The sequence below is a fragment of the Pristiophorus japonicus genome, chromosome 18 (assembly GCF_044704955.1).
Source record: "Pristiophorus japonicus isolate sPriJap1 chromosome 18, sPriJap1.hap1, whole genome shotgun sequence".
NCBI classification, from domain to species: Eukaryota; Metazoa; Chordata; class Chondrichthyes; family Pristiophoridae; genus Pristiophorus; species Pristiophorus japonicus.
Genome location: NC_091994.1, coordinates 42,479,173 through 42,494,608, shown reverse-complemented (window position 1 = coordinate 42,494,608; position 15,436 = coordinate 42,479,173). Strand labels below are relative to the sequence as shown.

The window sequence follows — 15,436 nt, the reverse complement described above, 5'->3', positions numbered from 1 at the left end:
AGGGACTCCATTATTTTTCCCATCACCGATGTTAAGCTGGCTGGTCTATAATTCCCTGGACATGTTCTATCTCCCTTCTTAAAATATATAAAGTATTTACATTAGCTATCCATCAGTCCTCTGGCACTACACCTTTTTCTAATGAATTATTAAATATGTGTGAATATAATCCATGTAATCCTCGGAGTTGGATTTGTTTATTCAATATCTCCCTTTTTATTTTAAATGTACTTATCTCATCATCCAATGTCATGTCCACCTCTATCTCCCTGGTAAATACTGAACCAAATAATTATTTAATATTTGATATCGCGATTATCACCTGTGGTATTGTCCCATCAATCCCTTAATGGCCCCATTACCATCCCAATCTTCCTTTTTTTTTTTTAAATTGATGTGCCTGTAAAATATATTATCTTATGTTCCTTGATAATTTAATTTCATAATTCCTCTTTGCCTTCCGAATTGTTCTTTTGACTTCTCTCCAAATCCCTTCATATTCTGTTATCATGCACTCCTCTCCTATATATGAACTTAATGTATGCTTCAAAAGTGTTCCCTTATGTCTTTATTCATCCATGGAGTCTCATTAGTGTTTAGTTTGATCTTTTCTTTTAGTGGAATATATTTTCCATGCACTCTGTTGACCACCATTTTAAATGTGTCCCATTGTTGTTTGCCAATTTTATCTTCAAGTTCTATTCTCAGTTGGATGCTCTGATGGATGGCAGTATAGGTTTCTCTGACTGGCTGAGCTCAAATGTGTTGAGAGTTTCATTGTGTACTTATCTTGTAAGCTTTTCTCTCCACGATCAGACTTGACCAATTATTGTATAATGGCTTACAATATGGTAACCAATGGCAGGGGATCCTGTAAAGGTTACTGGATCATCTTGGCAAGCACCAGCTAAAACTTCCCTCCCCCTCCCCTCAACCATGAGAGAAATATTTACAGTGCAATGATTTATTTACTGACACTGTCGCAGATTGAAAGGTACAGGCACCAGCATGGAGAAACACCTACCATTGGATTCCTGCTGGTCACCTGGAAGTACAGGTCATTCCCTCTTAGCACGGTCCAGTACCTCTTGTAACTCTGTCAAAAGAAATTGCACATTAAGCAAAGAAATGTGTTTCTTTAATTCATTTTCTCTTAGGTCCCTCCCATCCCAACTTGGACCTGTTAGAAGAACAAATGGTTTCGGCCACTGGCATCACCATGGAGACTGAATGGAATTCTCAGTTTGATGGAGTCGGTTTCTGTGGTATGCGACACGTACCCATCAGCATATTTCTCTCCCCTGCCCTCATTGATGGAGAAGCAGTTGTCCAATCAGGCCTGTCTGAATTTGGAATTACCATCCAAATTTCTGCCCCCTCCAATTGAAGGCCTCTTCCTGGAGTGTGTTGGTTGATTTTCCTCCAGTTAGCGCACAGGTCCCGAGGTCAATTGTAGCACTAAACTTCTACCCCACACAGAGGTCAACCAACTCAGACCAGGGATCAACATTTAGGCCTTAATTGGCCTGTATAACAGTATCACACCATACAGTGGCATCACTCACAGCAACAGTAGCAAAGTAAACATGCTATTAACAGAGCCCAAATCACCTAGATTTACCAGGCCAAAACTAGCTCTCATCATCGGATCTCATCCTGACCAGTTCTGCATTTCAGCAATAATATGGATAAATGAGCTAATTCAAAGAAATCTGAAAATTTGAGTTCACTTCTCCAAGGGCTGCAAGCCTTGGGCTTCTTCATTGCAGATTTGCCCCCTCCATGCTTGTGAGGGGCAATGGTCAACTTGGTGGCTTGGAGGGAGAGGAGGGGGGGGAAAATTCCCTCAGAGGAATGGCCTGGGATATGGAGGAATGGGAAAACTGATCATTGAATCTAACCCTTTTTAGATAAACAAAGAAGCGATCAATCATTAATGACTGGAGTTGAGCCAACATAAATGTCATTCTTGCCTCGTAGCATTTTCACCAGTTGTATAATGTTGCTGTCAACCAGGAAATGATTCCTATTAATTTATTTTTTGCAATACAGCAGATCAACAGTTTCTAGAAACTATCAGCTTATCCAACCAAACTTAAGTTAATCACTCCATTATTTCCTTTCATAATGGATTAACCAGATTACAAAATTTGCATGTAGTTGAAATAGCTCAACTTACCTGGAGCTTGAACTGAGACCATGCAAAATATGTGGGTGTATTATACAGCAATCAACTGTCTGGCAAAGTCCATGGTGATAAACTACATTCCTTACCCTAGTCGCCATGGCAGTGTCTGCTTTCAACACAAGAATGGGGGAGAATCTGAAGTTAGAGAATTTACAACTGGAGATTAAAAGGTGTATTTTGATTTGCAGTCAAACCAGGTTCTTGGTACCATCGGATATTGAAATGGTTCTACTTTGTTCTGCTTCTGGCTGTTACCGAATGTCAAACGTGCACCAAACGGGAGTGCAATGGCCAGAAAAGAAAAAGCTTGCATTTATATAGCGCCTTTCACGACCACCAGACGTCTTAAAGCGCTTTACAGGCAATTAAGTACTTTTGGAGCGTAGTCACTATTGTAATGTGGGAAACGCAGCAACCAATTTGCGCACAGCAAGCTCCCACAAACAGCAATGTGATAATGACCAGATAATCTGTATGTTGATTGTGGGATAAACATTGGCCAGGACACCGGGGATAATTCCCCTGCTCTTCTTCAAAATAGTGCCATGGAATCTTTTACGGCCACGAGAGAGCAGACAGGGCCTCGGTTTAACATCTCTCTGAAAGATGGCACCTCCAACAGTGCAGCACTCCCTCAGCACTGCACTGGAGTGTCAGCCTAGGTTTATGTGCTCATGTCCCTGGAGTGGGACTTGAACCCACAACCTTCCCACTCAGAGGCGAGTTTGCTACCCACTGAGCCACAACTGACACAACAGAGACTAGTAGAGTCCCACTGTTCCAAATACAGAGCACCACCACAAGAGCCCCTAAAGACAATTAAAGGAAATGATATGCGAGTCCAGAGTAGGGTTAACAGCTTTGGACACAGCCACTGGCTCGAGTCGACTGTCAAGAAAATTTGACAACAAAATTTATTTTTAAGGATTATATTTGCCCGCCCCCCCCCCCCCCCCCCCCACACACGTGGATCCCTTTGCTAATGAATTTTAATTTGCAGATGAACAAACCACTGTAAACAAGCCTTGATCCCACAATCATTCTCCCTCGGTGAAATTTTACATCCTGTTGCCTTGACAACAATAGCTCAGCTAGAATCGTGGGGTCAGGTTGACACAGCTGAGGAAGGATCTTAGCTGTCGTCTTGTGTGATCAGAGCCTGACAGGACTGTCAGGAGGTTGCCATTGGGTAGTTTTTGAAGGTAAGCAGCAAGACAGGGCAGTTAAGGGACAGCATTCCAGAATGTGGGGACAAGATCACAGAAGTTTGCCACCGATAGAAACAACCTAAAAAAAAGGTCCTCAGAAATGGTGCATATCGAATAATGTCCACACAAGCTCAGTCTCAGAGAAACGGCTAACAAAGGGCAAATGGACCTGGGAAATTTTCTTCTGGAACTTATTTTTCCCTCCATTAAATTTTGCACCAATAAACTTCCTATTGACTTTTGTTCTCCCCCTCACGCTTGTGGTCTTACAGAAAAGGGTAGCTCGGCTGTTTGAGTGGCAGACTTGGGCAGGAGGTTTTGGGACCGAGTCACACTTCAGGTCCGCAAACCCTTTCGTCCTGCTGAGGACGGTGCTAAGCACAGTTTCTCAGGGTATGGGGAAAACTCAGAGTGCAGCGGCAGGTCAGAGTGCAAAGGTAAGGAGTTTGGTAAGTGGGAGAATTCGGGCAAGTGGGAGCAGGAGGTGTTGCTTTGTCTTGTTTACCCCACCAGTGCTGACTCCCCGACCTGGGAGGAAAAGAAAACGAAGTGTGACGACACAGCCAAGAGGGTAAGTGATTGGTGAGTAGTTTTTCTTTTTTCCCTTATCTTGTCAGTAAGAAACCTTTGGCATTGTTGTCACATTAGGTCATTTTAAGGGTTAAGTCATGGCAGGAGAGCCCAGACCCGTGTTATGCTCCTCCTGTGCCATGTGGCAAATCAGGGACGCTTCCAGTGTCCCTGATGACTGTGTGCAGGAGGAGTAACCAGCTGCAGCTCCTGTTAGACCGCATGACAGCACCGGAGCTGCGGATGGATTCACTCTGGAGCATGCGCGATGCTGAGGATGTCGTGGATAGCACATTCAATGAGTTGGTCACACCCACTGGTAAAGGTTACAAAAGGCAGATAGAGGATGGGTGACCATCAGGCAAATAGAGGATGGGTGACCATCAGGCAGAGCAGGAGTAGGAAGGCAGTGCAGGAGTCCCCTGCAGTCATCTCCCTCCAAAACAGATATACCGCTTTGGATATTGTTGGGGGAGATGGCTCACCAGGGGAAGGCAGCAGCAGCAGCCAAGGTCATGGCACCGTGGCTGGCTCTGCTGCACAGGAGGGCAGGAAAAAGAGTGGAAGAGCTATAGTGATAGGGGATTCTATTGCAAGGGGGATAGATAGGCGTTTCTGCAGTTGCAACCGAGACTCCAGGATTCTATGTTGCCTCCCTGGCACAAGGGTCAAGGATGTATCGGAGTGGCTGCAGGGCATTCTGGAGGGGGAGGGTGAACAGCCAGTTGTCGTGGTGCATATAGTACCAACAATATAGGTAAAGAGAGGGATGAGGTCCTACAAGCTGAATTTAGGGAGCTAGGAGTTAAATTAAAAAGTAGGACCTCAAAAAAGGTAGTAATCTCAGGATTGCTACCAGTGCCATGTGCTAGTCAGAGTAGAAATAGCAGGATAGCCAAGATGAATATGTGGCTTGAGGAGTGGTGCAAGAGGGAGGGATTCAAATTCCTGGGACATTGGAACCGGTTCTGGGGAGGTGGGATCAGTACAAACCGGACAGTCTACACCTGGACAGGACCAGAACCAATGTCCTAGGTGGAGTGTTTGCTAGTGCTCTTGGGGAGGGGAACCTATGCAGAGAGACAGAGGGAAATAAAATGGGGGCAGAAGCAAAAGATAGAAAGGAGAATAGTAAAGTGGAGGGCAGAGAAACCCAAGGCAAAAATCAAAAAGGGCCACATTACCGCAAAATTCTAAACGACAAAAAGTGTTAAAAAGACAAGCCTGAAGGCTCTGTGCCTCAATGCGAGGAGTATTCATAAGGTGGATGAATTAACTGCAGGCAGCTATTAACGATTATGATATAATTGGGATTACGGAGACATGGCTCCAGGGTGACCAAGGCTGGGAACTCAACATCCAGGGGTATTCAACATTCAGGAATGATAGACAGAAAGAAAAATGAGGTGGGGTAGCATTGCTAGTTAAAAAGGAGGAAATTAACACAATAGTAAGAAAGGACATTAGCTTGGATGATGTGGAATCTGTATGGGTAGAGCTGCAGAATACCAAAAGGGCAGAAAACACAAGTGGGAGTTGTGTACAGACCACCAAACAGCAGTAGTGAGGTTGGGGATGGCACCAAACAAGACATTACGGATGCGTGCAATAAAGGTACAGCAGTTATCATGGGCAACTTTAATCTACATAGATTGGGTTAACCAAGTTAGTAGCAATGCAGTGGAGGAGGATTTCCTGGAGTGTATTAGGGATGGCTTTCCAGACCAATATGTCGAGGAACCAACTAGAGAGCTGGTTATCATAGACTGGGTGTTGTGTAATGAGAAAGGACTAATTAGCAATCTTGTTGTGCGAAGCCCCCGGGAGAAGAGTGACCATAATATGGTAGAATTCTTTATTAAGATGGAGAGTGACAGTGTTAATTCAGAGACTAGGGTCCTGAACGTAAGGAAAGGTAACTTCGATGGTATGAGACGTGAATTGGCTAAGATAGACTGGCAAGTGATAGTTAAAACGTTGACAGTGGATAGGCAATGGCAGATATTTATAGATTACATGGATGAACTTCAACAATTGTACATCCCTGTCTGGAGTTTAAAAAAGGGGAAGGTAGTTCAACTGTGGCTAACAAGGGAAATTAGGGAGTGTTAAATCCAAGGAAGAGGCATATAAATTGGTGAGAAAAGCAGCAAACTTGAGGACTGGGAGAAATTTAGAATTCAACAGAGGAGGAGAAAGGGTCCAATTAGGAGGGGGAAAATAAAGTACGAGAGGAAGCTTGCAGGGAACATAAAAACTGACTGCAAAAGCTTCTATAGATATGCGAAGAGAAAAAGATTAGTGAAGACCAAAGGTGGTCGTTGCAGACAGAATCAGGTGAATTTATAATGGGGAACAAAGAAATGGCAGACCAATTGAACAAATACTTTGGATCTGTCTTCACTAAGGAAGACACAAATAACCTTCAAGAAATACTAGGGGTTCGAGGGTGTAGCAAAAAGGAGGAATTGAAAGAATCCTTATTAGTCAGGAAATTGTGTTAGGGAAATTGATGGGATTGAAAGCCGATAAATCCCCGGGGCCTGATAGTCTGCATCCAAGAGCACTTAAGGAAGTGGCCCTAGAAATAGTGGATGCATTGGTGACCATTTTCCAACAGTCTATCGACTCTGGTTCAGTTCCTATGGACTGGAGGGTAGCTAATGTAACACCACTTTTTTTTTTTTTTAAAAAAAGGAGAGAGAAAACGGAGAATTATAGACCGATTAGCCTGACATCAGTGGTGGGGAAAATATTGGAATCAATTATTAAAGATGAAATAGCAGCGCATTTGGAAAGCAGTGACAGGATCGGTCCAAGTCAGCATGGATTTATGAAAGAGAAATCATGCTTGACAAATCTTCTAGAATTTTGAGGATGTAACTAGTAGAGTGGACAAGGGAGAACCAGTGGATGTGGTGCATTTGGACTTTCAAAAGGCTTTTGACAAGGTCCCACACAAGATTAATGTGCAAAATTAGAGCACATGGTATTGGGGGTAATGTATTGACGTGGATAGAGAACTGTTTGGCAGTAAGGAAGCAGAGAGGAGGAATAAACGGGTCCTTTTCAGAATGGCAGGCAGTGACCAGTGGGGTGCCGCAAGATTCAGTGCTGGGACCCCAGCTATTTACAATATACATCAATGATTTAGATGAAGAAATTGAATGTAATATCTCCAAGTTCGCAGATGACACTAAGCTGGGTGGCGGTGAAAGCTGTGAGGAGGATGCTAAGAGACTGCAGGGTGAATTGGACAGCTTCGGTGAGGGGGTAAATGCATGGCAGATGCAGTATAATGTGGATAAATGTGAGGTTATCCACTTTGGTGGCAAAAACAGGAAGACAGAATATTATCTGAATGGTGACAGATTAGGAAAAGGGGAGGTGCAACAAGACCTGGGTGTCATGGTACATCAGTCATTGAAGTTTGGCATGCAGATACAGCAGGCGGGTGAATGCAAATGGCATGTTGGCCTTCATAGCTAGAGGATTTGCGTATAGGAGCAGGGAGGTCTTACTGCAGTTGTACAGAGCCTTGGTGAGGCCACACCTGGAATATTGTGTTCAGTTTTGGTCTCCTAATCTGAGGAAGGACGTTCTTGCTATTGAGCGAGTACAGCGAAGGTTCACCAGACTGATTCCCAGGATGGCAGGACTGACGAGAGACTGGATCAACTGGGCTTATATCCACTGGAGTTTAGATGAATGAGGGGATCTCATAGAAACATAACATTCTGAGGGGATTGGACAGGTTAGAGGCAGGAAGAATGTTCCCGTTGCTGGGGAGTTCCAGAACCAGGGGTCACAGTCTAAGAATAAGGGGTAAGCCATTTCGGACCGAGATGAGGAGAAACTTCTTCACTCAGAGTGGTTAACCTGTGGAATGCTCTACCACAGAAAGTTGTTGAGGCCAGTTCATTAGATATATTCAAAAAAAAAAGTGTTAGATATGGCCCTTACAGCTAAAGGGATCAAGGGGTATGGAGAGAAAGCAGGAAAGGGGTACTGAGGGAATGATCAGCCATGATCTTATTGAATGGTGGTGCAGGCCCAAAGGGCCGAATGGCCTACTCCTGCACCTAATTTCTATGTTTCTAAACTGTGCAATGTATGCCCCTTCTGCAATTGCCTGTCTTCAGCCCCCACAATGGAAATTAATTAGCGCCACACCCAATATCCATCTGCCTAACAGAGCCAAAAGGGTTGACTCACACAGCTCAATCCGGCAGTTAAAACTGCCACGGCAACTTACCCACTGCCTTCTCGTGGTTTGGACCACGCAGATGAGGCTCGGAAGTTAAAAATCACGCAGGCTTCACATGAGGCCACATTATATGGGCTTCCCAATCACCCAGTCACCACCCACCTAATTCACCCCCTGTGATGTCATCAAAACACAGGTCATCGTTTGGAGCGTGGGCAGGGTCCAGGTACAACAGAGGAGCAGGAAGGTCGGGGCGGATGGGCGGCGAGAGATCGTGACGGAGGTATGGCAAATGAGGTACGGGGTCCAGAAGAGCAGAGGGCCCTGGGGCAGCACGGGCCTGCCCACAGTGCGATATACATGTGCACACTAGGTCTGTGCAGTAGAGCAGGTCTCCAGTTGTCCTGGTTTACCCTTGCCACTGGATAAAGGCCTAGCTCTGTCAAGTCAGTGTGGTGGCTGATGTGCAACAGTCACCACATTAAAAAAAAAATCCATGCACAAGCATCTTCCACCCCCTCAACTGGAGTATTGGGTCCTTCATTGAAACATTGATGAACTCATCCCTTTTGGTGTGGAAGCAAGTCATCCTTGCTCGAGAGACCGTCTATGAATTCACCCCCTTGGGTTCGGTGCGAGCATATTTTATCTCTCCCTCGGTTATGTAACAAGTTTTGTTTCTATTTACTTGATAAATCCAAGCAAACTGGTAAACTAGCTATTAATTCCATATTACAAAAAGAATGTAGATGCACTGGAGAAAGAGCAGGAAAGTTTTAGAAGAATTATTCCAGAACGGAGAGATTATAACTACCAGTAAAGGCGGAAGATGCTCGGACTCTATCCTCTTCAAAGCGAAAAGGCCGAGGGATGAACTAAGAGGTCTTCCAAATTATGAAGGGGTTTGATAGGGTAGAAGTAGAGAAGATGTTTCTACTTGTGGAGGAGTCAAAGCTAGGGGTCATAAATATAAGATGGTCACTAATCAATTCAAAGAAGAATTCAGGAGACACTTATTTACCCAGAGAGTGGTTAGAATGTGGAACTTGCTGCCACATTGGCTGATCCAAATGGAACAGTCACCACAATAAATTTTCCCCTGAAAGTTTCAGAGATTATATAATCGTGACTTTTTTTTTAAAAAGCGTTTCATACAAGATACTGCTCCTGGTCTAACGAGTCTGTGACCGTTCACATGAATCAAATCAGGGAAAGCAAAATCTGGTTTGGATAGTCTCTGGCATGTCAGTTGTCACAACAACCCACAGGCGAACTATGTGGGTAAATGATCACACGATGATAGCAAACACTCTGCAGAGGAAAAATAGAAAATCACATTTCATAATGTCACGCATGACAGAAAATGCTTGAAACGCCCAGCATATCAGGCGGCATCTGTGGAGGAAGAAAAAAGATGAACATTTCAGGAGGTCTTGTGACATTCAGACGAAGGATGATAAGACTTCAAGCGTCAGCTTTCACCACAGATGCTGCCTAACCAGGTGAGTGTTTCCAACACTTTCTGCTTTTATACCAGATTTCCAGCAGTTGCTGTATCGTGCTTTTTGTTGCATCATGTAACCATTAGCGGTGAACTACTTGTTCTGTTTCTTCTGGTTTTGGGTGGATATTACATTTTTTTTCAATTTTGTGATAAGTTATCAGCATCAAGCACTCCCAGGTCAGGTACAGCAAGATGGAATGCAGATTAATGGTCCCTGTATATCTATTTAGCAACATGCCTCGGGCCCACCTTCACATCTGCTCCGGCGTGACATTTTTCTCATGCCAGCAATCCTGTTCTGTATTAGAGTAAGATTATAAACTCAGTATTATTATGGGGGGGGGGGGGGAGGGGGGGGGGGGGGGGGAGAGGAGAGAAACAGACAGATTTATGCTGTGAGCCTGTGCCCTCAGAACTGAATGGAGACTGCTCCAAATTCATGTCACATATGACTTTTACAGCAGGCATCCATATTAAACCAGCAATCCAGACTTATTTGAGCCCAGATTCCAGAGGTGAAAGGCTTGTGTCTAAAGCACAACATGACCCAAGGGGAGAGGGAGGGAGAGAGAGAATATGCACATTAAAAAAGGCACTATATAAATGCAAGTTGTTGTTATGTGCTTGTGTAATACATGTGTGCAAGCATATATAGGAGTGAGTGCGCGATTCTGCGTTTATGTATAAATGTAAAAATACATCCTGACATCACTGTGAATAATACACTGACGCCAGGATGTACTTTTACACTTACTGTAACAGTGTTGTCCCAATGACTAATCAAATTTTATAAATGCTGATACTTCTGGCCAAATGCCAAGTTATGCCACAAATCACGTCAATCCACATTTTTTTTTTTTTAAGATCGTTGTCTTCTAAAATCACAAACAAATAGATTAAGCCGATTCATTTTAGTGTCGGAGTTATGAGGAAGGACTGGGAAAACCTAGGGGCTGAAATTGCCCCTCTCAAAATGGCCCGTTATTAGCGTCTCGCCGAGGCACTAATGGGGCACTAAAGGGTATTCACCTGGGGGCAGGCAGCGCTGGCGGGCAGCAGAAGCCATCTGCCCAGAATTGCCCTTGGGATGGCAGCGGCGACGAAAATAGGTTTGTGCCATGCCCCGTAATTTTCACCCCAGGCATCACGCACACACCAATGTGTCATCGCCACACGCGCTGACCCCTTTGCGTGCCGCGGGGAAATTGCCCCGCGGGAGCGAGGTTGGCACGGGACGATGCCAACCAAAGATTTGCGAGTCGCAAAGCTGTGGTGCCCAGTCACCCTTAAAGGGGAGGGCCTTGTGCCGTGGCTGCCATCTTTTTTTTTTGTCAGCCAACTTTGCAGTCGGCACGACAATGGCGGCCGCTGGTTCGGCCGGGCCGCCAAACGACAGCCCGGTAACCCCTCTTGGGTGCCAGGCCACTGGCCCGGCTGAAACTCTTCTGGTGGCCCATTGGGCACCACTAAAGTGGCTACCGAGCTCACAGCGGCCCTCCTCTTTAAAAAGGGAAGGACCACGGACGCCATTAGCGTGGCGCTGATGTGCAGAGCATACCACTCAGCATCATGCCCTGCAAGCACCCAATTACTGCCCCCAAAAAAATGTTTCACAAATAAGCCAATTTCGAGAGATTTAGCAGCCCACCTTGCTGGGTGCTACATTTCCAGATTTAAACTGCGTGCCCCAATTTCGGCCCCTTACTCTCCAACTTATAATTACCCGATAGGGACCTCAGATCTATAAAGATAATTTTTTTTTAAAGTATGGAAGCTCTATTTCCATGACATTACTTCAACTTTAACCGTACTGTCAGCCTTGCTTCATGGGTAACATGCTCACCTCTTGTGTTGACAAATGGCAGGTAGCATTTGCACCACACAAGTGCCAGGCTATGTACATCAACATGATGAGGCCCAACCACCTCCCCCTGACTTTCAAATAGTGGTGCCATCAACATCCTAGAGATTGATATGTGCGCACTAGGTCCGTGTAGCAGAGCTGGTCTCCAGTCGTCTTGGGTTAATTCTTGCCACTGGACCAAGCCCATGTGGTGGCTGGGGTGCAACGGCCATCACACGTTAAAATAATCCATGCACAGGCATCTTCCACCCTTCAGAATGTAGTTCAGGACCTGGAATATCATTGAAACGCATGTGAACTCATCCCTTTTCAGCATGGCAGCAAGTCATCCTCGTTGAGGGACTGCCTATGATGATGAGAGATTATTATTGCGCAAAGTCTCAACTGGACCAGCCAGAACATGAGGCTACAAGCATAGGGCAGAGGCCACTGACTCCTCAAAGCCCTTTCATCATTTACAAGGAGGTAATGGATGGGTGCAGCTACAACAACACAAGACGTTCGACATCATGTAGGACATAACAGTTTGCTTCATCAGTATCCCCTGCTTCTGGGCTCAGTATCCTCCCCTTAAACCCTCATCACACTATGGCTACAGACATACTACTACTACCTACATGAATCACTGCAGCAATACAATGTTCACTTCAACAGTACCTCCCAAACCCATGTCCTCTACCACTGGGAAGAGCAAGAGCAGCATGATCGTGGGAACACCATCACTCTTTGGATGTTATCCAGTTACTGCTAAAGACTGGCAAGGGCTACATTATTATCGGAGGAGTTGTGAATGGAGCTGAGCACAATGGATTCATCAGAAAACAGCTCCACTCCTGACTTTTTGATGGAAGGAAGGTCATTGATGAAGCAACTGAAGACAGTTAGGCAGAGGATGCTTCCAAAGAATTATTGCAGTGATACTCTGGGACTGCGACAATTTTGCACAAGAGCTAACCGCTCTCAGACAAGCTATTCCAGTACAGTTAGGTCACTAGCATCTATCCAACAATGTGGTAGATTGCCCAGATATGTAGTATCCACAAAAAACTGGATAAATTTAACCCAGCCAATTACTGTCCTCAGTCTCCTTCCATTCATCAGCAAAGTGATGAAGGAGTCAGCAACAGTGTCATTAAGTAAAACCAACTCATCAATAATCTGGACAATGAAAATGCTCTAACTTTTTTCCTTCTGTGACCTTAGTGTCCTCTGCAACCTTATTACCCTCTGTAATGTTGGTCCATGCCTAGTAACTGTTCGCCAATAGAATCACTTTGGTAGCTTCACAGAGTTTCCAGTCATCCTTTTACCAACCAGTGAGCTGGCAGCTCAGTGCGGTGCTTGAACAACAATGTCACTGTAATAAATAACTGGGAGTCCTTCCAGAATAAAATGGTGGCACTTAAACCAAGTGGGGACAAAAAGGTCTTGCGAGGAACATTGGGCCAGCAAAACAAAGTAATTTAAACCAGATGGGGGAGGCAGGTGGAAAAAACAGAATTACAGGCAAGACAGAGCGTAGAGTAGCAATCAGTCAACAGATAAGTATTGACATAGATAACCTGGGAGACATACATGAACCAGAGACCAAAAACAGGGGAAATATGAGAGAAGGCAAATGTATAATAAAATGTATATACATGAGGCTAGTAGCAGTAGAAATAAATGCTGGAACTGGATGCTGTTGTGGCAACAGGGGACTATGATGTGATGGGAATATCAGAAACCTGTCTAAATCTAAAGGGTGGGCATGAATATACATTTAAGAGAATAGAGTGTGCAGAAAAGATAAGAGTGGACAAGAGGAGGTGGAGTTGTCCAATTTCTTGCCCTGTCGCATTTTATATTTGTCTGCATTAAATTGTATCCGCCATCATTCTGCCCATCCAACTCATTGTATAATTTGAGCTGCCATTTATGATTCAATTGCCCCATCTAGTTTGGCATCTTCAGCAAACATGACCACTTTGACTTTCTGAATCCAGGTCATTTATGTAAATTAGAAACAGTAGTGTTCCCAGCACTGAGCCTTGGGGCACAAATTCAATACTTTCCCTCTGCCCCCACTCTGACATAACACCTTTAATGTGTAGAAATGTCTAACCAGAGTAGTTCATTCTGTAGAGTTCAACCACCCTCAGAATCAACCTCTTTTACCTCCCAGGTTTCCCAGGCAGACAGGGCTACACCACCTCTTGTTTTATCCTCCCTGTCCTTTCAAAACATGAATGGTGTTGATATAGCTAAAAAAAAAGTCTTAAAAATCAACTTATCGTTAAACATTTCCAACTAATATCACCAAGGCAGCAGAATATCAGTCAGAGAAAGTAATGTTCAAACCTATATATTATTATCAGACTGCACTTTGAATATTGCCTAAGTTCTGATCACCAAAACAAGAGAAGTTAAAGCACTGGAAGCAACATCAAGTATTTATCCTCAGGGAGTCCGAGTTAGGAGCAAAGACTGGAGAAATTTGGATTTTTCAGCCGAGAAATGAGACATTTGAGTGGCAAGCTTGTAGATGTATTCATGCGTTTAGAAAACTTTAAATGTGAATATTATTTTAAATTAAACTGCAAGAGTAGAACAAGGGGCCCACAGGTCCCTGGTAAACGTTAATTTTAGGACAGCGATCAGGAAATTCTTCACACAAAAAGCGATCAAGGTGCAGAATAGACTTCTAGATATAGTGGAGGCCACAATTCTGGAAGCAGTTAACAGTTGGATGTTGCACTGGAGGGAGTAGGGGGGAGCTGGGTTGCTAAGATTATCCCGGAGGGATGAATTGAGAGAGGCCGAATGTCCTTCTTGATCTGAACAACCTTTGCCCTGTTTATCAGAAAAAGTCCGCACCGCACTTCAGACCTTGACCCCTTCAGCTATGTTAACAAACAAAAATAAAAGGACTTCACTTTTGATTCCCTTTGCAAGATGATCTGCCAGGTGATAATCCTTTTAACAGCTACACACTGTAAACACCTCAACCGTAACAGCTCAGCTCCCTGGATCCCTTTCTGTGCCAGTAGGTTTTAACTGTGCAAAACTTCTGGACATACTTACTAGCAAAGTGTACCATCCATGAAAACAGACAGTGTCCTAACCACCTCTAGTCAAAACTGGGATCAAAAAGAAGTTTGCGGAACAAAAACTAACTGCAACATATCTGTCATTTTTTGCACGAACTATTTATCAGAAGCAATCGAATAGCATTACAATTAATTTTTTGTAAGCATTTGTCAAAGTCCCCATGTATTTGTTGCAAAGAATGCAATAATGAAACATTAAAATGGATCGATTAGAAATGTAATTACCTTGCTTTTAGACTCGAGTTTCTCTAAATAACCCTCGTAGTAGCCAGGTTTGACGAAAGCTCTGTGACGTGTTGGGATTGGAGTTGACATGGTGCAAGGACTGGTGCGAGTGGAGTGGCTGAGAGCTAGCAGGCTGGCTTATTTCAGGGACTGATCCCGGAAGTATGCGCTCCAGGAATGTCAATTACTCTACCTGGGCACTGGAGGCAAGGCGATCCCGCCCGCCCCTCACCGATACTGATTGGACCGGGGAGACTGGGCCGGCTGCAGAGAGCCAACTGATTGGTTTCCCCATTAATGCCCGTCACACGGCCCTCAACTGCAACCGGCTGCCTCAACAGATTAGAATTGTTCACTTGGGAAGTGTCCCCCTCCCCTTTTATAGGGGGCACTTGTAAAATTTATGATTTTATTGCCCAAAAAAAATCACAAAAAAACCAAAAAAAGTTTTTAAAAAACCAAAAAAAGGGCAGTTGAAAAATGTTTGGAGTGTCCCCCAGATTGGGGGCACTTGATCTCATGTTTATTTTGTTCCGCCTCAAAAGAGTTGTGCACTTGGGAAGTGTCCCCCTCCCCTTTTA

At 44.4% G+C, this 15,436-nt stretch overlaps 1 protein-coding gene across 4 annotated transcripts in view; it reads right to left on the bottom strand.

The window, feature by feature from the left end:
- Positions 1-15,016, bottom strand: part of LOC139229220 (signal-transducing adaptor protein 1-like) — a 51,863-nt gene extending 36,847 nt beyond the window's left edge. For all 4 annotated transcript variants that reach the window (XM_070860877.1, XM_070860878.1, XM_070860879.1 and 1 more), the window contains exons 1-2: positions 14,856-15,016; positions 1,025-1,096 (exon numbers count right to left, since the gene is read on the bottom strand). In XM_070860877.1, coding sequence (XP_070716978.1) covers positions 1,025-1,096; positions 14,856-14,945 — 162 coding nt within the window. In that variant the 5' untranslated portion in view covers positions 14,946-15,016. The remainder of the gene's footprint in view (positions 1-1,024; positions 1,097-14,855) is intronic.
- Positions 15,017-15,436: the final 420 nt, after the last annotated feature.